Source organism: Dipodomys ordii, unplaced genomic scaffold, assembly GCF_000151885.1.
Source record: "Dipodomys ordii isolate 6190 unplaced genomic scaffold, Dord_2.0 Scaffold1, whole genome shotgun sequence".
Classification (NCBI taxonomy): domain Eukaryota; kingdom Metazoa; phylum Chordata; class Mammalia; order Rodentia; family Heteromyidae; genus Dipodomys; species Dipodomys ordii.
The window spans coordinates 61729014-61755863 of record NW_012267217.1 but is presented as its reverse complement, the minus strand read 5'-3'; the positions used below and the strand labels follow the sequence as shown (position 1 = coordinate 61755863).

Genomic DNA, 26850 nt, shown 5'->3' with positions numbered 1-26850 from the left:
CTCTCTCTCTCTCTCTCTCTCTCTCTCTCTCTCTCTCTCTCTCGGTGCTGGTCTTGGGGCTGGGCCTGGGCCTTTCCCTGAGCTTTTTCATTCAAGGCTAATGCTCTACCACTTGAGCCACAGTTCCATTTCCAGCATTTTTGATAGTTAATTGGTGATAGGAGTCTCATGGACTTTTCTGCTTGGGCTGGCTTGGAACCACAATCCTCACATCTCAGCCTCTTGAGTAGCTAGGATTAGGGGTGAGCCACCAGCGCCCAGCCCAATGTTCTCTTTTTATTCTTTAATATAAAAGGTTCGTGCCTCTCTGAGCACCCTTCCACGTCCTGATCATGCTCATGTGTAGGGGCATGAACTCCTTGTGAAGGCCAAACTTCTACAATCCTCCCCACCAGGCCATTCCTCTGACTTCTAGAAGGCTCTCCAAATCTTGCACGACTCTTTTCGTTTCACTTGATTTAATCTCATCAGATTAGCCAGTTCTCACTACTATGCACAACTAACACCTGTTGTGTAATTGCTTTCTCTGAAATTCCTGCTGTGAACAGGTCTCAGGTGGCTTTGTAAAATGGAAGTCAGAGGTGAGCTAATGGCTTGTTTCTGCCTTACCAGGCTGCATAGTCCGGCCGCTCGCATTTCCTCACTGGCTGAGACTTAAGTGATGGACGATGTCCCAGGGATTGTACAAAACCTTCTTCCAACACAGTTGTCTTGAGTATCTCAAGTAGGATGCCTGCTGAAAGTGCTTCCCAAATGTTTATTGGCTCCGACACAGCAGAAGGTTGGCTCCTAGTTGTGGGAGGTCTTTGCTGCACACAGCTCTTTCAAGATTCTGGCTGGCTGAGGAGCTGCCATCTTCCATGCTGCCTCTACTGTCTTCGTGCGTGAAACTGAGGCAGCGGTTTGACAAACAAGCAAGCACAAGAGGGAAGATAAAGGAGGAAAAGGAGCAAGGAATGAAAGAGAGGCTGGGCGCCAGTGGCTCACGCCTGTGATCCTAGCTACTCAGGAGGCTGAGACCTGAGGATCATGGTTCAAAGCCAGCCTGGGCAGGAAAGTCCATAAGAGTCTTATTCCCATTATGGCACCAGAAAACTGGAAGTGGCTCTGTAGTTTCAGTGGCAGAGCACTGGCTTTGAGCTGAAAAGCTGAGGGACAGCACCCAGGCTTAGAGTTCAAGCCCCAGAACCGACAAAAATAAGGAGGAAGCAGTGTGAGACAAATCATCTTTTCTATGAAAGTAGTCTGCTTCCTTGCTGTTAATCTTGAGAGGATTTTCTGAATGGTCCCTGCTTTTGGTCAGGTGGTTTGGCTCTGCAGAGACAGACAGAGGGACTCTAATCTTAAGGTAGTCCTTGAGTCTCAGAAAAGCCTGGAGCTCCTGACAACCACAGTATGAGTCAGGCGATCTCCAGGGAAACGGGCATCGCTGGAAAGAACCTAAGATAAGCAGAACAAAGACCTCTTGCATTTCAAACCCAAAGCAAGAACAGCCAGATGGCACCAACAAAATGCTATGTCTACACTATCAAGGGTCAACCAATCATGTGTAGGCCTAAATGAAATTCCCAAGCTTGCTCACAGTGTTTTATGAAAGCTGTGAAAAAACAAGAGGTCTTGGCCTTCCTGCGTCACCAGCTGCGACTGTGCACTCGGAGGTCCAGGCCGGGCTTGCAATAAACAACTCTTTTGCTTTTGCATTATTCCAGTCTCCGGTGGTCTTTGGGGGCCCCTCTCTGGGCACTTCAGCTCTTGTTTATTACATGTTAATTACATACATCCTTTTCCTGAGCATCTTGATTAAGACATCCTGGTAGAAGCTCCTTGGATTTTAGTTGCATCCTGTTCTTTAAGCTGTATCCTTTTGCAGATTGCAAACCTGAGGTCAGCCAATGGGAGTAGAGGGCGGGGGCCTGAGGGCTAGCTGCTCTGTGTGCTTGCTTGCCAGGGTTTTGGAGGAAGTAAAGTTTGCCTTGCAGAGTACCTTTCCTGTTGGTGTTTTTATTCTTACCTGGCACTGGAGCTATTCCTAACAGCCAGGTTAAGCAGAGACATCCAATGTGAGTGAGGTGTTCTTGGTCTCTGGAACTAGTGACAGGAGCAGCATTAAAGTCACATGAATTCAACAGATAGACAAAGATAATATTGTGAAGTTCTGAGGTGTGTGTGTGTGTGTGTGTGTGTGTGTATACATGCATGTCTGTCCTAGGAGCTTGAACTCATGGCCTGGGGCCTGTCCCTGAGCTTTGTCGCACTGTTTTTTTTTGGTGACAAGTGAGATATAAGAATCTTACAGGGGCTGGGAAGGTGGCTCAGTGGTAGAGTGCTTGCCTTGCATGCATGAGGCCCTGGGTTCGATTCCTCAGTACCACATAAGCAGAAAAAGCTGGAAGTGGCGCTGTGGCTCAAGTGGTAGAGTGCTAGCCTTGAGCTGAAGAGCTGAGGGACAGTGCCCAGGCCCAGAGTTCAGGCCCCATGACTGGCAAAAAAAAAAAAGAATCCTGCAGACTTTCCTGCCTGAGCTGGCTTTGAACTGCAATTCTCAGATCTCAGCCTCTTGAGTAGATAGGACTACACAGGTGAACCATTAGGGCCTGATCCAAAGCAGGTTCTGGTTCCATCATGAGATTTTTTTTTCTGGTTTACTCCATTATTACACTGAAACTAACCTGAGAACACCAAACACTAAAGACTTGTGCTGTACTTCATTACAAGAGATGATTTTGCCTGGTGCAGGTGTTTCACCCCTGTAATCGGAGCTACTCAGGAGGCTGAGATCTGAGGATTGTGGTTCAAAGTCCATGAAACTTTTGTCTCTAATTAACTACTAAAAAAAATTAAAAAGCCAGAAGTGGAACTAGCCTTGAGCAAAAAAGCACACACACACACACAATACTTATGAGTTGTGGAATAGATAAAAGAAGTTAGGTCATGTGTGGCGAGGGTGGCGAGGGGAAGAGAAAACAGGGCTCAAGAATAGTACACCCTTTAAATAAACCAGGAGACATAATGTAACTTTTATAGAAAGACTGGTTATTACCAATGATAAATTATTCAATGAGAGGTTGATTAGACAATTTTACATTTTATTTAGAAAAATAAATGGGTAGGCAGGGAAGTGAAAAAAGTGGAAAAGAAATATGACATTATGTTTGCAGAACAGTGAGTATTGGATTGTTTTTTTCCTCCTAACTGCTAGAGGTCCCCAGGGGAAAAAGGAAATGGGTTATGGTAACAAATGAGTGAGCTGAAACTGATGATTGCTCTAGCTTGTCTCCTGAATTTCAAAAATGATTTTTAGGCCTGGGAAGGGGGCTCAGTGGTAGAGCGCTTGCCTCACACTCATGAGACCCTGCGGTTAATTCCTCAGCACCACTTAAGCAGAAAAAAAGCCGGAAGTGGTGCTGTGGCTCAAGTGGTGGAGCGCTAGCCTTGAGCTGAAGAGCTGAGGGACAGCGCCCAGGCCCAGAGTTCAGACCCCATGACCGAAAAAAAAATTGGTTTTGAAATCCTTCTCAAGATGAGCCTTTTCTGTATGTCCCAGCTTGCCCTGGAAAAGCAAGTTAAAAACATTATCAACTATTGTTCAATTAACCTAGAAGCTCCGTGTTTCAGATAATCCAGAGCCTTCTTAGACTGTAACAAAGGGTAAGTGAGAGTTAGTTCAGATATGGAGAATTTCTGTTCCCTGATGTTTATTTTTCTTTATGGGACAGAGAAGCAAAAATAGCTCTGCAGTTCAATATCCTTTATCCGAAATGCTTAGGATCCCCATGTTTTGGATTTCAGATTATGGAACATTTTCATATGCAGAACGAGAAACCTTGGAGATGGGATCAAAACATCAGCACGAATCCAATTATGTTGATGTACATCTTCCACAAACAGCCTGAAGGCAATCTTATGCATAATGCATAATATTTTATGCATGAAACAAAGCCCACATGTGGATCATGTTGGTGCTCCAAAAGGTTTCAAATTTTAGAGCATTTTGGGTTTTGGATTTTCAGATTAGGGAAACAATTCAATCTTTATATTGCAATCTAATTCTTGATGATAAATTTATCAGTTTAGTGGGATTTTGTTGCTGCTGTTATTTTTGAGACAAAGTCTCATTCTCTTACTGTACAGTCCAATGTGGCCTGAATTTTCTATCTTCCTGCCCTTGCTTCCTGCCCAAGTGCCAAGATTATGGGTATATACCACCACAATCAGCTCAATATTAAAAATACTCTCATTACTTGATTTTTAAACAAAACACACACATATAATTTGTAAAAGTATGGTAGTATAGAAATATCAAAGGCAAATTTTTAGCATCTTTCATTTTTCTTTATACTCATCCATCAGGAATCCTTGCTAATTTTTTGATATACCACTAGGGAATCAATAGATAAGAAATTCAAGATTGCTGGGCACTGGTGGCTCACACCTGTAATCTTAGCTGCTTAGGAGGCTGAGATCTAAGGATCATGGTGAGAAGCCAACCTGGGCAGGAAAATCCTTGAGACTTTTTTTAAAGCCTCTTTTTCTGGGGAATATTTTTATTATCGATTAGCTGTACAAGGAGTTGCCATTCACCACGGCAGCTTGTGAATACGGTGCATCAACATTCTCCCCAGCCTTCCCAGCCCACCCTCCCCTCTTCATTTTAGGTTATTTCATTTTTCACTATCTATAAAGCAGTTTGTGTACAATGCCTCTTGAGCTGTGACATCCCTTCAACATCTCCACCCCTCTTCGACCCACCCCTTCCCTTCCATTTCTCAATTCTGTATATATACCGTGAATTCCCGAGCATTCTCCCTGCTTCCCTTCATTCCTCTAACCTCTACCCTTGGCCCTGCCCTCCCATCTTGCAAGTTCCCATATCCGGTTGCTTATTTCATTGGGCTTTGACTTGTCTTTGTAAAAATAATTACACTATTTGCACTAGACACTTATCTCCAATTAGCCACCAAAAAGCTGGAAGGGGAAGTGTGGCTCGAAGGTAAAGTGCTAGCATTGAGCAAAACAACAACCAAAAAAGCTCAGGGAATAGCATCCAAGCCCTGAGTTCAAGCTTCAGACACACACATACCCCCCTCTCTCAAACACACACACACACACACACACACACACACACACACACACACACACACACACATACTATCTTCCTTTACAAAAGAGAAGCATTTTACGATGCACTTGCATTTCCTGTGGCAGTGAGTGCATCACAGCCTCTGTGGGTGAGACTCAACTGTCCAAAAGTGTGTGAATTCTGGGATCACAGAGTCTTACTGTTTGCAATGATACCTGGTATTCTCCACATGCACCTTAGGGCATGTGTAGGCTTGCACACAGAAAGGCAGTTGTCACCTTGTGTATAAAAAGGTGAAATACATGGTGACATAGCTTGAGGACAAAGAAATGGAGAGAGAACCACTTACTTGGAGAGATGCTTTGTGGTTCTGGAGGGCGCAGTGCAGGTCTCACAGTGACCATCTTTCCCCCTTGCTGGGGTACTTCACACCCACTTGTTTTGTCAGCTAGAAGTAGAAATGACATAGATATTATTACTGAGACCAATGAGACCCTAGAATTCTTGAATACGTGACCTGTGCAGGGAATAAGGTCATGCCTACAAGTCTTTCTCCTCAAAATAATAAGGAACAATGTCTAACAATTGTTAGAAGACATTGTTGTTACAACAAAGTTCAAAGAATAACAACTTTATGTGAGACCAGAAACTTTTTTTCTTTCTGAAAGCAATGATTTGGATACAGAACAGCAACACCAATGATGAAAAATGACAGGCTACAGATCCAAAAGACTTGGGTAATAGAGACCACTCTGGTCATGAAAGAGCTATAGTGCTAAAGACACTAAAATGAGCTAAGGATGTAAAACAGAGCCCCAAAGCCCCCCTTCAAAGTGGAAAGTGAGAAGAAATAGGCAGATTGTTAGGAGGAAAAAAAACACAAGTGAGTGGAGTGTCATGGAAAGAAGTGTAGTTTGTAGAAGGAAGATGTGGAATAACGGCTCCTGTCACCTCCCTACCCATCAGAGTCCCAAGCTCCATCACCTGCATGCGCATTAGTTCTAGGATTATTCACAGAACGCAAATGGCTCCTTCTGGCCCATGATGCAGTTGGGTATTTGCCTAGGTGCAGAGCCACCATCCATTGCATAAAATGCTTCCTCACCCTCACACCACTTGTTCTCTTTCTGCTCAGATGGTTACACAAGAGGACTCAAGGGCCTCTCTTGGAAGTTCCTTCCACACACATGCACAGCCCTCCTACCCAGATTTTTAGAGGACAGAGGTCCATGTAATATTCCTACGTAAGTTAGCACCAAAAAGATGATAATTACTCTTTTTCCACCAGCCCAAAAGAAGGTAGAAGAAACATTACCGTTATTCACCGATGGACTGCTTCCTTAAGGCATTCTTACTGTGGCCTACAAATTCTGTTTTTAACATGTTTGAGTCACTCCATAATAGTTGCAGGCAAATAATGCCAGGTTTAACTTCACTAAATGAGATGAAATCTGGATAACCCTTTTTTTAGATCTAGTTTTACCAGCTCATTTTTTGGGCCCAGAAAAAATAAGAGTAGAGCTTTGGTCTTTACCTCTGGTTGTCGGTCTGATCACATTTTCTGTACAGTAGAGATGGCGCCTCTATACCTCACAGGCCAAGCTGGCTCAGTCACAGACAGCCCCACGTCCGGACAGCCAAAGAGCCCTAACCCTCTGTGGCACCCATTTGGATATTTGTACTCCGAGTCCTTCCACCTCAGAGGCATTGTCATGGATAGAGCGCCCACAGGTGAAATGCTCCTCTACAGGCCAGTGCTTCAACTAACAAGAGGCTTGTGTCCAAGATTATAGGCTGCAGTGATTCTTCAATTAATTCCATCATAGTAAATTCCATCATAGTAAATTAACCTCATACGAGTCGATTTAAATATAGACAACCAGATATGACAGTGTTCCTGAGTCAGATTTTCCCAGCTGGGTAATACATTTACCAAGTTTCCTATAATTTATCCTTTATGTTGTTGCTGGGCTAGCATTCTGTGTCAGAATCACCGTTTCCTTCAAGATACTCAGAATCCTGAGTCTCCACCCCTTGTCAGGGTTGAGTCTGGGGTGTTGGTATGTTGTAAGCATCCACTGATTGCTCCAATGCACAGTCATCCGAGGACACCTCTGTGTCTAAAGCAGGGGACTCTGCACCAGCAGTATCAGCATCAGCATGAGGCTTGATAGAAATATACATCCTTTGGCTCCACCCCTTTTTTGCTGACTCGAGGGCCCAACCAGCCACAGCCTACCAAGCCCTCCAGATGGATCTCATGGGCACTACAGATTAGAGGTAAAAATTGTCCTAAATGTTTGTTTCAAAGAGATAAAATGGAACTACCAAAGTTTGTTTCAGTATTTGTTTATGCCAAGGTATTTTTTTGCTGTATAATGACTGTGTGAGCTGTCTTGGTTTCAGAGCCTTTTTTTCTGCATTCTTCTTGTAATCGCAAAGGCTTGACTTGGCAACAATGGTTTCAATTAGTGTCCTGAAGTTCTATATTTATTTTAAAAACTTGAGAGAATATGATTGTTTAATTACTGTTTTAAGTTTTGCCTTTGCAGGTGTTCTGTAGCAATTACAGGTGGGGCCACAGAGGGACAGATGATTCTTATAAGTTTGTTAGATGACTCTTAATAAGTTCCAGGTATGCTTAAAAACTATTTCTATTGATTTCTTTGCTACTTCAACTGGAGTGAAGGGGGCTTTTGACACACTCATGATCTGAAGACAGTGGTTCAAAGGAGCCCAGGCAGAAGTGTTCCTTTGAAATTCTCATCTCTGATTAACTGGCAGACTGCTGGAAGTGGAGTTGCACTGTGGTTCAAAATGGTAGAGCACTAGCCTTGAGCAGGAGAACTCTGGGACAGCATCTAGGCCCCAGAGTTCAGGGGAAATACCAATGGGGGCATTATCCTAGCATGAAGGAGACATTCCTGGGACAAAATGCTTGTCCTAGCTACAAAGGAGCATGCTGACAGTTCAAGGACACTGCTCAGATCAGAGGAGATTCTGGAGTCAATTATGCTTGGTTCTTCAAAATTAATCAGAACCAGGAGGACATAAGAAAATAGTTCATAAGCATGCCTATCTAATGCCCATGTCTGTTTGATTTGTAACTGGGCAGAAGCTTACACCCTTGTCAATCATCTGTTATACTTGATGGTAAAAAGCTAGGGTTGTCAAATGGGGGACAGTTTGAAGTTGACAAAAATCCAAGCTCCCAGTATCTGTTCAAAGCCCTAACTGAATTTTGGGTTGGAACAAGCCACATAAACTCATCTGTTCAGGAAAAGAAATTTGTTCCCTATAAGGCATGGACCTGAGATCATGTTCCTATTTAGAGCTTTCTGGAAACCATCACAGGTAACTGTTAGACATTGTGAGAGTCACCAAAGATCAGGTTCCCTAGGTAGCCAGGAAAATGCTTTTGCAAACCAGAACTCTAAAAAGGCTACACTACCATAGCCAAGGAAAAATCTGTGCAGTTGTTAAAGTTAAATATTGTGTGTAGTTTCCAATTTGTAGTAAAAAAAAAAAAAAGATATTGCTCCTAATGACATCTGATCTTGGCAACCCCTGGGTAAAATAGCTAGAGGCTTTAGGTCTGTGGTTAGGCAGGATCAACGCCCCTAGCTCAGTTTGAAGAAGTTATAGAAGATGGATCTTTGCCCATCACCCACCCCACTTAAGATCAAGGGATCAAAGTGATTTTTGGGAAAAATGAGGCAGGATAGATAAGAATAGGCATGAGAAAAAGTGGTATGGTTGCAGGCTCAAGCCTTCTATGTCTGCCTAGGAAATCCTAGCTTTATTGGAGGAAATCCGGTTAACAAAAATTGCCCCCCTGATACATTGCCCCAGGCTACTGCCTAAAAGCTGCCTTGAAAAGCAGTGGGGCCCCAGTCTGCCAAGCCTATGTAGTCAGAAAGAACAACCAAGAGAATACTGGGAGATTTCACTGAAGGCAGGCTCTTGCACTAGGTTAAGTTAATTTGCAGGTAACTCAGCAGGAGGTGTATAAACAGACTTGGAGAGGCTTCTGCAGCCCAGCTGCAGCCTATTCCTTCCAACCTGAAGATTCCGTTTGGGTTAAAAGTTCGTCAAGGACAGCCATCAGCCATCTGGAAGGGACTCTGCCTTGTCATCCTAATCACCCCCATGGTGGTCAAAGTAGATGGGATACCTGCCTGGCTCCATTATACCAGGCTGATTCCTGGTAGAAGGCCACTTTGGATTTGCTGAAACTAAGACTTTTGTTGTGTGGCACTCTTTCTGTGTTATATAAATTTGTAAACCTTACAAATTTCAAAGTCTCCTGACTATACCGGTACTAGTCATATAGAGCCAACAGCCAACAGAGGGAACAGCCCTAAAGGGTAGAACTAAAGGGTAGCTCTGGACAGCCTCGGGATAAACATGTTGTTTTCCAGGAAAGCCTCCTTTGTAGACTTTGATTAAAGTAACTTGGTTAGGCTCTTGGTCATTAGGGCCCAATACAGCTCTCTCACTAGGAAATCAATGATTTGATTTCATGCTCATAAAACCAGTAGGGAATGAAACAATGATACTAAATCTGAGTAATGCCATCCTGACATCTTGATAGAAGTTGAAAGAAGATAGGGACTTTCTGAGAAGTCTAGAGGTGAAAGAGACCATTCTTTGGATTGCAAATATGTCATAAGTTGTTAGGTTCCAGGAAGCTCATGCTCCCTCTAGATAACTGGGGTCCTGATGGCCCCTGAGAGTTCCCCAGGATAGTCAGTTCTGCCTGTGTACGACACTTACCAGGAATAAGGTATCTTTAGCTTGCTTTGTTTTATGTGTAACATTTTTCTTAGATTTAAGTATCCTCATGCTGTTTTCTCTAGCTATGTATAACACTTTTGTTAAGTCTGTTAAGGCTTGGTCTCCACCCCAGCATGTGGTTTTTGTCTTTGAAAGCTATGTGCTACCTCTGTTCTGGGCTGTAGGTCTTTGAGAGACAGGAGTCCACCTGCAGCCCCTGGCTTTCTCATAAAGACTCCCAATTTGACCTCTCCAAATGTGGCTTTCTCTGTTTCTCACAGCACAACACGAGGTACCTCCTGCAGTTGTGTAAAAGGCTGACCCTGACTAAAATATCACTGCTATGAAAGAGATCAAGGTTTGATTTTGCTTAGAGAAGGAAATCATCATTTTTGGAGGAGCCCAAAGCAAGCAACCATTTAACAAGCAGGCTGAGGGATCTGAATCCCTTGTGTTTTATCATGTATCAGTCATGTGGTTTGCTAAGCGGTCATGGTTTCTGTCCTAAACAGCTCGGTCCCCACATGACTCCCTTGAGACCTGTCACAGAGGTTCCAAGAAGAGCCCACCTGCTCTGCATGCATTTCCCACAAGACCAAGGACAGATCTGCATCTGAACTCACCAACCTATTCCTTTGGGCTGATGCTCAAGACCATATTGAGGTTGGCCTGTAACTGAGAGCGGATTTAAAGGAGTTCCCTTTCTAGTCCACTGACCACTTTAAAAGGTCTTTCTCCTCTCAAACATGTTCTTCTTTCCCTCCTCTGTAGCCAGCTCTGCCCATTCCTGCTTCAACCTCTATCTCCAAAGATGCCAGTGGTCTAAATCTCTACCTTGCCTCACCTACCTTTGAAGGAGATGAGGGCAGGGAAAGAGTTAGGGAAACACAGGAAAGTCACTTCCAGCAGAGACACCCAAGCCCAGGTCCACACACGCTGTCTTCCCTGCTCAACACATGCAACAAAGCTCTCCAACTGAGAATGAGCCCACACCAGGGAGAAGCAGCCATAGCATAGGCAAGACATGTGGGAAAGGCCTGAGATGTGCTGGGGGTACAGGTTGGATTCAGTACTTACATAAGAATCAATTAATGTTTGGTTATGAGACCATGTATTCTGCTGAAAGAAAGAAATGTTGATTGATAATGTGATGTTTCATTAGCCGCACATTTGAACAGACCTTTGGGCTTTTTTGTTTGGTCTGTTTGTTGGGTGATTTGTTGATTGGTGATAGGATTTCACTATAGGCCAGACTATAGCTATAGCTATAGCTCAGTGGCCCAAATATTGGGATTACAGGTATGTGCTACCACACGTGGCTTTGCAGAGACTTTATTCCAAAGAGTCAAGCTACAGCCCTCCCTTTACTTAGTTTCATATCTACTTTTCTAAGCCTATTTATGTCACTAAAGAATACAACCACATTAAATTATGTATTGGTGGCAGTTTGACCCAATATAAGTTCCAGTTTCTGTTTCCAGATACATTGTAGGGAATCCTTCTTAGCGAAGTAGAGGAAATTTGGCTCTCCTCTCCAAGATGAGCTGGAAAAATTCCACCTGTCCTTGTACTCAGTGTCTGGGGTGAAGGGGTCTTTAAATTAGGAAATAATCTCCTAACTTGGAGGAGCTATAATGGGGAATCAGACTACGGACTCACCCCAAAGCTCCCCAGTGACCATGGGAGTCTTGGGGACCAGCATTGACTAGGGTCCCAGGAACACAGGCCTGAAGATGAAGTGTGCCCAGGCCCTCAGGCCTGAACCTCCTCTTTCTACAGATAAGCATCTTTCTCCTTTCTCCAGAAGTCCAAGACCTTGCATTGACCTTGAATACCTGCCCAGTGACCTGGCCTTGGGCAATCTGGAGACTGCCTCTAGTCCTTACCTCCAGCCGTGAGCACAGAAGTCAGAGAAAACCCACCCACTGTGGACCAAGACATAACAGCCAGAGATAAGACCACAACCCCAGCCTGCTCTGCATGGCTGAGAATCTCCTGGCCCACTGTATCTATTATTCTCAGGGAAGACAGCAGGACACAAGCCTTGAGGTCTTTGTCCGGCCTCCACTCTAGGGTCCTAGCTCGATACAATTGGTACTTATGTATGGCTCATTAGCTGTTTACTGCTTGGAAAAGTACATGAACAGATGTACACAGCTGCCACTCAGAAGAGAGTCCACGGCAGCCATAAGTGACCATCTTCGATAGTTATATCTTGCGATCCTGGAACATTCTAGCTATCACTAGCAGGTCTACCAAGAAATGGAGAAGCAGGGAAGCTGGCAATAATAGCATCTCCATTTGCAGAGACTGACACAAGCGCCCGAAGCCAAAGGGCTGGGCAGGGACCCAGGGTAGAGGCCCTGTGAGAGTAGGGTCTCACAGAAAACAGGGACATCATGAGAGATAACCAATGTCATCAATGCATCCAGACTGACTTAGCCCTGGCTCTCCTGAAGCCACACAGACGTATTTGATCCTAATAAATTGATCAAATAATGTCTCTTTCTGAACTCAGTCTTGGAATCACCATGATGAAGTCAGGGGACCAGCCCCAGCCTGGTAAGGACTGTGACCTCCTGGGGTGGTAGAGATGCTCAGGGTCACCTCTGCCAGAGGCCAGGGAAACGGAAGTTCTACGTCCTGGCTTCTCTCACATGTCCAGCTTTAGGGAGGTCACTGAAGGCATAAGTGGTCTTCCCACCACCCCTGAAGTGCATACAGGGTGGAAGGCACTGGCTCATGAACAGCATGAGAATGGAATTCACCTTCCTGGGTGGTAGTGAGATTCCCCACAATCCTATGCTTGGGCCAAAAGGGCCTCTCCACAAAGGAAAGGGTTTTGCTGGTTCATGCCTGTCATCCTAGCTACTCAGGAGGCTGACGTCTGAGGATTGTCTGGTTCAAAGCCAACCCGGGCAGGAAAGTCTGTGAGACTCTTATCTCCAATGAACCACCAGGAAACGGGAAATGGTGCCATGGCTCAAAATGGTAGAGCACTTGCCTTGAGCAAAAAGGCTCAGGGGCAGTATTCAGGCTCTGAGTTCAAGCCCTACAACTAGGAAAAACAAAACACCTGGGGTTTTGTATATCAGCAGCTATAGTAGTCTACTTTGCATGCTTATTGCAAAGTGCCCAAGGTTGGGTAAATTTTCTTAAAAATAAAAGGGGTTTATTTACTGTTCTGGAAGTTGGCTTTCTTTCTAGCAGAGTCTGAGTGACATATTCCTTCAAGTATTTTTCTCTGTGTCCTAGAGTAGTTTCAAAGTTTCGGGCCTTCCATTAAGCTCTTTAATCCATTTTGAGTTGATTTCTAGGGCAAGAGATAGTGATCTACTTTCAGTCTTCTATATATGGATATTATTTTTCCAAAACCTTTTGTGGAAGAGATTGTCTTTACTCCAGCATGTTTTTTTGATACCTTTGCTGTTCACTTAGAAACCTCAAAGCTGTGGGGAGTAGAAGGTAACAGGCCGATGGAGGAGGAGACATGAGCAGAGCTGTTGGGAGATGATTACCTTTTTCCTTGGTGGGTCTGGTAGAATTCCTTTCTGAAAAACAGAAGAGATTGATGATACAATTGACAAGGGAGCCACACGACGGATTCTCAGTTTGGCTTCACAACGGGTATTTCTGCCTGCCTTCCCAATATGTCTACCTGCCTATTCTACTGCCAACATACACATGATGTGTCTTCATGGAAATAATTTGCCACATTTCCTCCCTCCCCAGTGATTAAAGGAAGGCTATAGATGCGTTCTCCAGACCTCAGAACCTCTACAATGAGCCCCAAAAAGATCAAGTGTCATTACTCACAACTTCTTGACACTTGGAGATTTTCAGGCTCTCTTTCTCTCTGTGTAGGCTGCCTGTACTGCGTTTTCCCTTGTCCAAGTTTTTCTCATTGAAAACCCAGCTCAGTCTAAATTGTTCTTTAACATGTCCCCATCGACAGAGTCAGAGATGACCTTCCTCCCGCGGAGCAGCTGCATCCGTTCCTGCCTGTACCTCTTCCCACAGCAGCCACACCTGACTGGCCCCATTGTGAAGTGCAGCCTTCACCCTGGCTTGTACGCCTCTCCTTCCCGGCTTCAGATGCAGCTCAGAGAATATTTGCCAAGCACAGGCTTTCATTTTGTGAAGTGTCGCAGAGAAAGGCCAACTGGGTTGGGTTATAGAACGAGTTCCTTAGCCTAAAGCAGAAGAAATAGGCTCCTTGTCAACAGAGACCATGGCCCTGCTTTTTCCCCATCAGGAGGTTGATATGAGGCACGAGGGGATGATATTTTTAAAGTTCAATTTATTTCTATTCTCTTTCAAGGCTAAACTTGATGTGACTTGCCCAAAGCAATTTTGTTAAAATATTCCATCACCTAGGCACTCTGCTCATGGATATAGCCTAAAAAGTGACATATTCAGGTATGTTGCTTTCGTGTGCTACTTTTAATTCCAGCCCTGAAAGTTTCAAGGCTCCTTCCAATTGAAGTTACTCCTATATGACCAAATTTCACAGCAAATTAATGATACAGTCAAGGTTATGGTTTACTGTACTGCCTTCAAAAGAACGTGAGAATTAAGCGAAGCCCAGTGCCTGTAATCCTAGCTATTCAGGAGGCTGAGATCTGAGGATTGCAGTTCAAAGGCAGGAAAGTCTATGAGACTCTTACCTCCAATTAACCCCCAGATAACTGGAAGTGGAGCTGTGGCTCAAAGTGGTAGAGCACTAGCCTTAAGCAAAAGAGCTCAGACAGCACCCAGGCCCTGAGTGCAAGCTCCATGACTAACAAAAAAAAAAGTTTTTAAAGAGGGAGAATATTAAGCTTAATGCAAACCAGCAAAGGTAATGCCTGAAGAGCATGTTAAAATAACACATATGCTGTACACTGTTGGCTCATGCCTACAATCTTGGCTACTCAGGGAGGCTGAGCTCTGAGGATTGGAGTTCGAAGCCAGCCCAGGCAGGAAAAGTCTTTGAGATTTTTATCTCCAATTAACCATGAAACGCTGGAAGTAGAGCTGTGGTAGAGTGCTAGCCTTGAACAAAAGCGCTCAGGAACAGCTCCCAGACCTGGAATTCAAGCCCCAATATCAATACAAAAAGAAAAGTTATTTTTGTTTGTTTGTTTTTGTTGGTTGCAGGGCTTGAACTCTGGTCCTGGGTGTTGTCACTCAGCTCTTCAGCTCAAGGCGAGCGCTCTACCACTTGAGCACCATTTGTGGTTTTCTAGTGGTTTATTGGAGATAAGAGTCTCACAGACTTTCCTGCCCCGGCTGGCTTTGAACCTCAATCCTCAGAGCTCAGCCTCCTGAGTAGCTAGGATTACAGGCATGAGCCACTGGTGCCCGGCAATAACATTATTTTTATGAGGGTTTTCTAGACACAGACATTCTGCCAGAGCTTTGAGGCGAGTGGATCATGATGGCCAAATCCTTGCTGGAAGCTGCCTGTCCGTGCAATACCTTTATCAGTTCTTTCAGAGGCCACCCGTGGCAACGCACGCTCAGCCTCCAGTTCTTGGATGCTTCAAATTTTCCTTTGATTTCGAACTCCCTGGGGGTGAACCATCGTCCATCTTCACTCTGTATACTCCTCACCAAGACACCTGCAAGAACCATGGCAGTCAGGGCTCACGAGTGCGCTGTGGAAACGCTGCTCCTGGCCTCTCCCACTCTGCCTGTGGGACTCTCAGGGGGATTGGAAGAAGTGTTTTCCCTCTCTCAGTCCTCAGAGGGCTCATACCCACCCTGAAAGGCAAGGACAGAGAGGGCCCCGGCCCTTCCTGCCGTGAAGAGGAGAATCATGATCGCCACAATATGCAGGAAAGCATGCCACTCACTGTATTAAAGGAGCTGTATTCTTTCTCTTCCTTTGTCTGCACTCCCGCCGGGAGTCAGCCTGCGTAAGAGGGCGGCAGATGAAGGCACACTCTCTCCCCTGCTTTCCAGGCTCTTGTTAACTCAAGGTGAACAGGTGGCAGCTGCCACAATGCCCACATCTGCCTGGTCTTGTACAATATCTGCAGTGTGGCTAATACAATACCTGCTCTCTTTCGGGGATCCCACCCTCGATTTGAGGGCAGGAGCTAGGTTGAAGGTGACTATGTAACTGACTCCCTGGGAGAGACCAGCGTATTGCTGGGGAAATGGAGTCCCCTGCGACTCCACTGGCAAAGCAATCACGAAAGCTGGCTCTCGCTTTCTCCTGGACTTGACCCCCTGTGCGTCAACTCAGGTCCGGGGTTCTAGAGCTACTGCTGTGTCAGAAAGCCTGAAGCGGGGCTGGCAAATGCCCAGACAGTGCCTAACCCCCTGGGCATGGGCGTACTTCGCAGTCAGAGCACAGAGCACCATGCAACTCACTCTGTTTAAATTTCTTCATATGAAGAATTCCCTTAGCATCACCACAGGTCACGGCAAGTTCAGGAGAGAAAAAGTCCACATTTTCTTCTCTGGGAATTCTTGGGCCTGCATGGAAATAGATGTTGTTTTTCTTTCCATCGTATCCTAAGAGATGGTTCACTGTGTTTCCCTAGCTTGAGAACCTCCTCACATACTCAAGATGTATTGGAATTCCTCCCCACCCCCATGAACAAGTTACATTTCAAAGTCTTTAAGATTCCGGGAGAGAAAGGTCCCCTCTGATCCCTATGCAGAACAGAATGTGAGCTCCCAGCTCATTGGCCACAACTACCTTGTGCACAGTGACTTCCTCCTGATGTTTTAAAGGGAGATGTCCAGTTGTATCATGGCTTTGAAGTTACCTAGGAAATAGCTCTCCAGTTTTCATCCAGTCCCTCTATTTGAAACATGGGTGGGGTACAGGGCAGGATGGCCATGGACCCCTATCCAGCCGCTGTCTGTCTGTGCTCTTGCCTCTGATTTGCTGTACTGCTTCACCTAAGCTTTCTTGGGGTGCTCTAGAAGAAACGATATTGCTTAGGGGCCAGGTACACCCCTTGGGGGTGGGACGGGGGATGTAAGTGGACACTGAAGACCTTATACCAACTTCTGCAGCGGCAGCCTCAGCAGCTCCTGACTTGCCTTCCGGTTAAGGTGAGGTGGAACCAGCAAAGACATGGTTTAGGAGGTAGAAAGTGAGTGTCTTGTATTACCACCTACGCTCCCTTTTTCTATAGTACCATCTGCGGCTCTCTACATGGACGAAAGATGGGTCCATTAATTATGGCATAGGTCTCGAGTTATTTTTTCTTTAATCATCCCAGTGGAGGAAGGCACAGGCCTAGGAGCCTTTCCCAGATGGACTGGCTACTCAGTGGGGTGGGAGTTATCACCAAACAGTCACACTGAAATTGGCCAATGCTGATGCAGGGCCTCTTGTTCGTTACTGGCTCCATAAACCAATCAAGGAGAACAATTTGCCACCAGCACACGGAGTGTAGAATGAAATGTTTACTTATTAAAAGTCTATGAATTGCTTTTTACCTCTTTTTCTGCTTTTTCTCTGACGTTTAACATTGGTTTCTTTTCTTCCTGAGAAAGTTAAAAAAATGTAAGTACATTTTTACTTATAACATTTCGTGGCAGACAGTGTTTTATAAAAACATGACTTAAAAGTTCTCATTTATACCAGGCACCAGTGGCTCATGATTGTAATCCTACCTACCTAGGACACTGAGATCTGAGGATAGCAGTTTAAAGCCAGCCTGGGCAGGAAAGTCTGTGAGACTCTTATCTCCAAGTAAGCAGCAAAAGGTCAGAAGTGGTGGTATGGCTCAAGTGGTAGAGGACTAGCCTTGAACAAAAAAAAGCTCAGACAGCCCTGAGTTCAAAACCTAGGATGAGCACACACACATACATCTCCCCCATACAACCCCTCGCACAAAGTTATCATTGAGATGTAATTTTTCAGAGCCTGTTTAGTATTTACAGAAAAATACGAAATGCCTGGATCAGAAGCCAGGAGGTTTTTTCTGTAAAGGGTTAGCGAGTAAATATTTAAGTTTCTGACCCATAATCTCTCTCATGACACTCAACTCTGAAGCTGTTTCACAGACTGCATGTGAAACAAAAGATATGACTCTATATGTTCTAATACCTTATTTACAAATAGTTGGTAACCTGAATTTGTCCTGTGGGGTGCAAAGTTTGCTGACTTCTGGTCTAGACACAGACTCATCATAACATAGACTCAGCCCATATCAGTTCCTCTAAATTATTGCAGACACATTTGAAATGTTATTTTCTTTGTTTTCCAAGCAATCGGGTGAGAATAGTGTTAGTAATGAAGATGAACATGTGTGGAGTGCTTATTCTGTGCCAGGAATTATCCTCTATTAATTTACTTTGTCCTTTGAACGAATACCAAATAATACTAACAGATTCATTTTACAGTTAGGGATGTTGATGCTCAGTAACACACAAGGTAAATAAAAGTACTGGAGTACCACCAAAACCATAACATATTGATGATTTCCTTTGGAAAGAGAAAGACAGAAAGCAATATAAGAGCCAGGCACCAGTGGCTCATACCTATAATCCTAGCTACTCAGGAGGCTGAGATCTGAGGATCACAGTTCAAAGCCAGCCCAGGCAGGAAAATCTGTGAGACTCTTATCTCCAATTAACCACCAGAAAACTGGAAGTGGCGCTGTGACTCAAGCAGTATAGTGCTTGCCTTGAGCTGAAGAGTTCAGGGACAGTGCCCAGGCCCAGAGTTCAAGCCCCACAACAGGCAAAAAAAAAAAAAAAAAGCAATATAAGACCTTAAGACAGCTCTCGTGGTGGGCTTGTTAATCAGATGGATGCCACAAACCTAAACTTTGTTTTTAAACTGAACTTGTTTTTAAACTGAAAAATGCCCAAGACTTCCTAAATGGAAGTGACAGACCCTGAGCTCAAGCCCTAGTACCATCATGCATACACATAGAAGAAAACCAAAGAAAGAAGAAAGAAAGAACGAGAAAGGGAAACAGATATTTGAGAGAACCAGGTGTGCACATGAAGAGAAGAACCAAGGTGTCAGCTATTTTAACAAAGCAGCCAGTGCTGAAAGTCTCTACAGAAACCAACCAACCTCAGCGAGTTTGGTTTCAGCCTGTAGTTTGGGATCTCCTTGTTACAAGATAGAGAGCTGTGGAGGCTCACAGGAGATTTAGAGACTGAAGGCCAAGTGGGATGTGAAGGGAAAGCAGGATAGAAGTCAGCTCAAAATACTGAATTCTTGTGTTGCTTACCTGGCTGGGCCTGCTTTACTTGGCGTCTTTGCTTTCTCACTTTCTCTTCAAACAGAAAAAAAAAAAAAACATTAGAAATGTAAAGCAAGATTTACAAACTTTATATGTTAGTAGCTTTCTGGTATTTTATTTCTTAAGTTCCATGCCACAGCACCTGGTGGCACTAAATCTCCAGCTGGTGACACCCTATTTGGTGATGATCACATAGAAAAAAATCACAGATCTCTACATTTATACAAAACAATTATGTAGACTATATACTTACATATTTACATGAATTTTTTATAAGGCAGAAGCTGACAGCAACAGAAGGGGCAGTGAAGGAAACTGAGAAATAATAGATGTCAGAAGCCATCAGTACACTTCCTGGAATTACAGGTAGGCCTGAAAAGCTGAAATTCATGTGTGTAACAGCTAGATGTGAAGAAAGTAGCAGGAGAAGAATAAGCCTATTAGAGAAGTAACATCAAAGGTAGGAGGAAAATAAAGATTAAACACTTTTCCAGAAATAAAAACATAAAGGAAGTCTAAGCACACATCAGTACAAACCACAGTAATGACGACATAATCCTCTACAGAGTTCAGTCTTTAAAGAAAGATATTGAGCTGGCGTGGTGGTTCTCACTTCTAAATCCACTGCTCAAGTGGCTGAAACAGGAGGATTGTAAGGTCTGAGACCCTGGTGTGTATGTGTGTGTGTGTGAGAGAGAGAGAGAGAGAGAAGCAGAAACAGAGAGAGTAAAAGCATCTGTACCTAAGTATTTCAATGATTGTTCACACACTGGACGGGAGGTTGCATTAGGAAAGTTTATGCAAGCTATATTTCATTGTTTCAGAGTGAAATCTTTTGGGGACTTTTCTGTATCTCTGTCAGTAAAATTGGGCTCTATCTAATAAGGGTAACTAATGAACTTACAGAGACTAGATTGCAAAAAGTAAGTCTTCATAACAAGAAAAAGAATTAGCCCAGCACCAGTGGCTCATGCCTGTAATCCTAGCTACTCAGGCGGCTGAGATCTGAGGATCACAGTTCAAAGCCAGCCCAGGCAGGAAAGTCTGTGAGACTCTTATCTCCAATAAACCACCAGAAAACCGGAAGTGGTGCTGTGGCTTGAGTGGTAGAGCGCTCGCCTTGAGCTGAAGAGCACAGGGACAGCGCCCAGGCCCAGAGTTCAAGTCCCATGATTGGGAAAATAAAAAAACAAAAAACCGAAAAAGAATTACAGAAAGAGATGAAAGGAAAGTCCTGCAATGTACCCATGTGGAAAGGGAGGGCGCATTCTGAATATTCTCCCCATAACACTAATATAGAGAATCCAATTTGCTGAGGTACTAGAGAAATTTTATAAGAAGACTGTCTTATTCTCTATAAAATACAATCACATTTCTATTCATAGCCATCACCAGTTTATTCTGTTTGCCATTGGAAGAGTCATTTGAAGGGGTCCTATACTACCTTTCATGAAACTAACCTCTAAAGAAACCTCTCATTCTGATTGATTGTCTTACTTGATCATTTTTGGCCATATTTTACATCTGAATGACATCGGGATCCATAAACCGAATAAATGCTTGTAAGATTTTTGTATTAAATCAATGGTATTCTGACTATTTCTCATGCAAGTAGGTAATAAAATGTCGACAGGCTTCCTCTGAAATACAAATTTAGAGTATTCTCTCATTTAAATTCACTCCAGTTATTAAGTGATGTGAAGAAAGATATTCATAGCAGCACAGAGATTTATTCAACATATAAAACTTTTTCCAAAGGGCAGGAATTATACAGAGAAAGCTCTCAGTGGAAGACATTAAATAAAACATCATTAAATTGGGTGAAAGTCTCTAGTCTTCCCAGTGATCTGCAAAATCAAAGCATTTCTAATTGGAGAATCTGGAGGATGTAGGAAGCAGTGGGCTGAGAAGCTTTGTTTATTCTACAATTTGCCCTGTAAGTCATGTAGATGGGTTTACTTTAGCCTTCTGTTCTCTTTTGCCATTACTTTGGCTGCAAAAGAAAAGTGACTGTGTAAATAGTAAAGACACTGTGCAGACCAACAAGTAATTTGAATGACCATGAACAGCATAACGAATATTTTTATTTTAGATTCTCATCTTGCACATCCATAAAGAGGAATGAACATTAGGAACATTAAGAGTGATCTGAGACTCATCAATGTTCTGGAATCAAATATAGAACTGCATAGAAAATGGCTATTATAAATGTGATGTGAAAACCCCTAAGACAGTGAGAAAAAAAACCTGATGGATTCGACTACTAAAAACACTTGAAACTTCTCTAGGACAAATGGTTCATTAGCGAACTTACAAGAAAAGTAACAAAATGGAACAAAACTCAAGCAATTTGCAAGACTAAGATTTAATATACATAACAGAATGATCTCTGTGGCTGTTCAGCATCTCAAGGAAAAGACAAATGGCCTCAGGAAACACTGACAGTATGCTACCACAAAGAGTCCTGGGAAGAAGATAAATAAATGACCACTTAAAAATGCAAAATTGCCAGGTGGGCCATGCCTGTAATCCTAGCCACTAAGGAGGCTGAGGTCTGAGGATTGTGATTCAAAGCCATCCCAGGAAGGAAACTCCATAAGACTCTTTTTTTTTTTCGGTCCTGGGGCTTGCATAAGACTCTTATCTCCAACAAACTACTCAGAAAAAGCCAAAAGTGGTGCTGTGGTTCAAATAGTAGAGCATTAGCCTTGAGCACAAAAAGGCTCAAGGACAGCACCCAGGTCCTGAGTTCAAGTACTGGGACCAGCAAAAGACACCCCCCCAAATTCCTGCAGTCTAAAAATAGAAACAGTGTATGTTAAAGCAGCTCTGAAGTAAGACATTTTAATAGTTAAACTAAGGATAAATAAGATCTATGGACATATGCTATGGTATATCAAAGTCTTATTACTTTGTCCACTTTATATCTATTAATAAAATGAATTCAATCAGTGGTATAATATTAAAAGAAAGTACACAAAGTGTTCTAATGTGTTTATTGTCTATATTTGTTTAAGAAGCAAGAATAAATATCTAGAATTACAGTAAGTAAAATGATATTCTAAAATATGTTAATGCATACACAGAAATATTTTTTGAAAGAGCTATACGTTTATAAAAGCATGTTAAAATCAGAATAAAAAACAACATGCTAAAGATGACAATTAACATTGAAAGTCATTCATTTTTGTCTTGTAAAAGACATAGAAAATAATGAGACTCCACCTCTGTATTAAAAGCATATTTCATCTGTATCAGACAGATCAGACAAATTCTGTTTGTTCTTACTTTTTTCCCCTCTGTCTTTTGCCAAAGTAGAAGTATTTCCACCATCCATGGCATCTAGGAAGTAATAAGTGATAGTCAGAAAACTGTTCATTTATAAAATAAAAGTTACAAATCTTGTGACAATTTGCACAGTATGGAAAGCCAAAATTTATAATGGAGTTCTCAGTACCACTCTCCCAAGAACACAGGCAGGTGTGCGATTGAGAGCTCAGATCTTCCCTCAGTGCTCAGAGACTTCGAGAAGACTTCCTTACTGAAGTGCACCAGCTTACTCATGTATAAACGGGTAGCAACAGTTATCCTATTAAGGTTGAAAACTTTTTAATGAAGGTTAAATAACAGCTTATGTGCAAAGGCTAATTGTAAATCACTCTATAAACCAATAACTTGTTGCAGGACCTCATTTCAAACTATACATTTTAAAATTTAGAAATAGTTCTTTGACGTTTCTTTTCCTGACAGCAAAACAGTTTGCCTTCTTAGGCCTTTCTAAAGTCATAAAGTTGTGATAAAGTAACATTATTAGCAGATCTATCAACCAAAGCATGCTGCTTCTTCGTTTCACAGATAAGGGTAGAATCATATAAATCCAACATTTAGCACTGTTATGCTAATACAGGAAATAAGACGCCTCTGTTTTTAATTAGTAATATTTGAACCACATCATTGATACATAACCAATAAAGCCTATACTGATTTCAGTTTCTAACATCCTGTAGCCTCAGACTTAGGGTCCTGTTTCCAGTTAGTAAGTTAGAGTTGTTTCAGCGTTCTCCTTGAACTCTGATCACCAGCCGCACTACTAACTTCAGTCTGTGGTATTTCTGATTTACCTCTGTTCCAAGACCCTTGGGCATCCTAACCATCATGTAAAATGCTTGGCTTTTTTTTAACCCTTGCTCCTTGGCCTTGGCACAAATTTTGTGAAACACATGACACAGGAATACTTCCCATTACCAGCTTTGTGTAGCTTGAATTCTAAAGTGTTATCTGGAAAGAATTTTCATCTTTGGTCCCTCCTTTCTCCCCAGTCCTACTTCAAAGGATGAGTCTTCCTCTAATTAGATATTTTTCTTTTCTTTTTTGTTTATATATGTTCTCTTTAAAAAATGTCTTTTCCTTTTATAGATGATCCCTAACATAATCCCTAGATGATTCCTTGAAATAAAGGGTGAATGCATGTTTTAGAGACAGAGACAACACTAGAGGACTAAAGAGTGATCTTTTAGAATGGTTTGGAAGTGTTAACTTTGGAGTTTGAAGATCTTGAGGGAGGGCGTAGACCTTCAGGACCTTGGACAGAGGCGTGCTGCCTCTGAACTTTTTAGGAGGCAGGACTAGTGGGGAGATGTGTGGTAGGGGACAGTTCGGGTGAGGGTGGTGATTGAAGTCACAGGAGCAGATCGGATCCCTGGAGCAACTTCCCTGAGTGACAGAAGCTCCTTGGATACCCAAGGGTGCTTTGCTCCAAAAACTCCCTGCTGAAGTCAAGTTGCTTTTGTCTTGTGTTCATCTTGCATTTCACAATGTCCCCATCTGTCCCCTCTCCTTGTCACATGGCCTCCGCACCCTTGTTCTCTCATCTTTCCATGTTTCCTCTGCATAGGTTTTATTGTGCCTGCCATTTCATGCCTCTCCTTTATTACTTCCGGGACCATCTCCTTCTTCGTCCATTTCTGTACTCACATCTCTGGATCTACTTCCCTTCCCTTTTTGCTCTGGATTTAATTCTAGCTCTGTTTTTCTCCATCCTATCCTGATGTTAGCTGTTTGCCCATATCACTTCTTGTCTTTATATTTCCTTCCTCTATATTTGGTTTCAGCTCACAGATGACTGCCTTCACAATCACCAAATGCCAAGGTCTTGGAAGCCAAGTCTACTGAGAAACACTTAAAGCTCATTTGTGTATCTTTTCATTTGGTGCCCCAGCCTCTGTGTCCTATTCTTGCTCTTACGTTAGCCACTCAGTGTCACATCCATGTATCCAAAAGCCAAGTCTTCTCTTTGGACCCCTCAAACCTGTTGAGAACAGTTATTCTATGCACAAGTATCCATAAGTGCACTTGTGTGTGCGTGTGCGTGTGCGTGTGCGCGCTTTAGGGGAGGGATAAGAAAAAGAAAGACTTGTCTTCTGTATACACAGGAAGACACAGATAATTGCTAATATGATTGTGGTTTCTGTCACATGAGGATAAACTGTATCCCTCTTGGGTCTTTTCTTCTATGCATTTGGAGAACTTGAGGTTCACAAAACACTGAAAAGAAATACGGAAATGAAAGACAGGGGTAACGAAAGACAGGTTTCCTGTAAAGACAGGAAACAACTTACTGTGGTGATAAGGAGCTATGTTGAACCTCAAATGAGCTGTACCTCAGCTACAACAAAGATTCAGTCTCTTTTTCAAGCCGGCCACTCCTCATTCTCCTTCTGTGCCCTGCCTATTGCTCTATCTCCCTACATTTCGAGCTCTAGCTCTGATCTGTGAAACTCTCTCTTTGACTTCTCTGTTCTCTTTTGTTGCTTTTTTCCTTTTTGTCAATGATGGTTTTAATCTTTCTTTCTCTATTGATCTTTTTTCAGATAGTTTGTATACAAAATAGCTGGTCCTATTCCTACCCCCTCCATCACTGATTTTCTTTTTCCCTCTCCACTCATATATATATATATATATATATATATATATATATGACAATATTTATGTACATGTGTATACACAACTATAAATGTGTATGTATGTATGCATTAAATATTGTGTATGAGGGTATGTGTATGTCCCTTTGGGCAGGAGACACTTTTGCCATGGCAAACTCTCCTTTCTGTCATCTCTTACTCTTCTTTCTCTTTCACTTAATCTTCATTATGTGAGTAAAGAATAAGCTGGGGCAAGCTGGGTGCCGATAGCTCACACCTATAATCATAGCTATTCAGGAGGCTGAGATCTGAAGATCATGGTTCAAAGCCAGCCCAGGCAGGAAAATCTGTGAGACTCTTATCTCCAATTAACCACCAGAAAACCAGTAGTGGTGCTGTGGCTCAAGTGGTAGAGTGCTAGCCTTGAGCTGAAGAGCTGAGGGACAGCGCCCAGGCCCAGAGTTCAAGCTCCAGGACTGATCAAAAAACTCAAACAACTTGCATTGTGCTTGCACCATTGCACATTTTGAAGTATACAGATGTGGTTAATTAGGCTTCCTTCCTTCTATCTGATACACTTCCCTATGTACATTCTTAGTTCTTTATACAACTCCAGATTCTGATTATAAGAGAAGTGAGTTACTCCCTGTCATGTACAGTGATTACGCACCATGTAGCACCCTGGCTTGCTAGTCTCTGTTCTTTTCTTTTCTTTCTTTCTTTTCTTTCTTTTTTTTTTTTTTTTACCAGTTTTGGGGCTTGAACTCAGGATCTGGGCACTGTTCCTGAGCCTCCCTGTGCTCAAGGATAGTGCTCTACCACATGAGCCACGGTGCCACTTCTGGCTTTTTCTGTTTATGTGGTACTAAGGAATGGAATCTAGGGCTTCATGCATGCTAGGCAAGCACTCTACCACTAAGCCACATTCCCAGCCCTTCTTTTCATTTTTTTTGACCCTTTATATATTTGTACATTTCTTTACTCATCCCAAAATGGGGATAGCATGTGTTAGGCTATGTCTTTGTGATCTTAATTGTTAATTGATCTTAACTGGATTTATTAAAATAATCTGACAGAATCCAACTGCATGGTCAAGTACATCTGTCAACAACTATACTAAAGTTCACGAGTATTGATCTGGAGGCTTTATTTCTGTCTATAATTCCATAATGAGACAGTTGTCTTTTGAGACTTCTACAATTACAAATGACCAATGAGTAGAGCCTAGAAATCTAGGTTCTATTTTGCTAGTCAGCATGACAGTGGGTATTCATAAAAGGCGTCACCATGTTGTTCTTTATTTCTTCCACAATATCAATCAATATCAATATATAATTACACACATTCAGTTGGTAGAATTCATTCTATGAAGCATGAGTTTATAATGGTTTCCTAATTCCTTCTATTCTCTAGAGTGTTGGAAAGAAGTCTTCAGAAGGGCTGGATGCAAAGGAGTCAAGGTGCTGAGAATAAAATGCATCTGGGTGTACTGGCTGTGAATTCAGAGTCCTGACATCTGCAGAGCCAGGCTTGGAATCCTAATCTTCTGTACCTAATCCACTTCTTAGAGCTTCGAGAGGCTCTTCTCCATGACTCCGCTCGGAAGAGCCACTACTGCTGAGCCCTGCAGAAAGAGGGGACACCCCTTGACAGTCTGTCTGCATCTTAGGAACCAATCCAAAAAACAATTCTTCAAATGGAAAAACTGGAGCCGGTGCTGGACTCACAGCTGTAACCTTAGCTACTCAGGAGGCGGAGAGCTGAGGATCATGGCTTGAAGCCAGACAGGGCAGTCTGTGAGACTCTTATCTCCAATTAACCACCAGAAAACTTGAAGTGGAGCTGTGGCTCAATGTGGTAGAGTGCT

General features: G+C 42.9%; 1 protein-coding gene across 1 annotated transcript in view; it reads right to left on the bottom strand.

Moving 5' to 3' along the window:
* Positions 1-3435: 3435 nt before the first annotated feature.
* The window catches only part of LOC105988876 (nuclear autoantigen Sp-100-like), a 51042-nt gene continuing 27627 nt past the window's right edge, over positions 3436-26850 (bottom strand). Inside the window, exons 14-22 of the mRNA XM_013020671.1 lie at positions 22351-22404; positions 19051-19095; positions 17300-17347; positions 16217-16321; positions 15317-15459; positions 13375-13407; positions 10934-10975; positions 5430-5528; positions 3436-3550 (exon numbers count right to left, since the gene is read on the bottom strand). Of these exons, the coding sequence (XP_012876125.1) occupies positions 5472-5528; positions 10934-10975; positions 13375-13407; positions 15317-15459; positions 16217-16321; positions 17300-17347; positions 19051-19095; positions 22351-22404 (527 nt within the window). The 3' untranslated portion in view covers positions 3436-3550; positions 5430-5471. The remainder of the gene's footprint in view (positions 3551-5429; positions 5529-10933; positions 10976-13374; positions 13408-15316; positions 15460-16216; positions 16322-17299; positions 17348-19050; positions 19096-22350; positions 22405-26850) is intronic.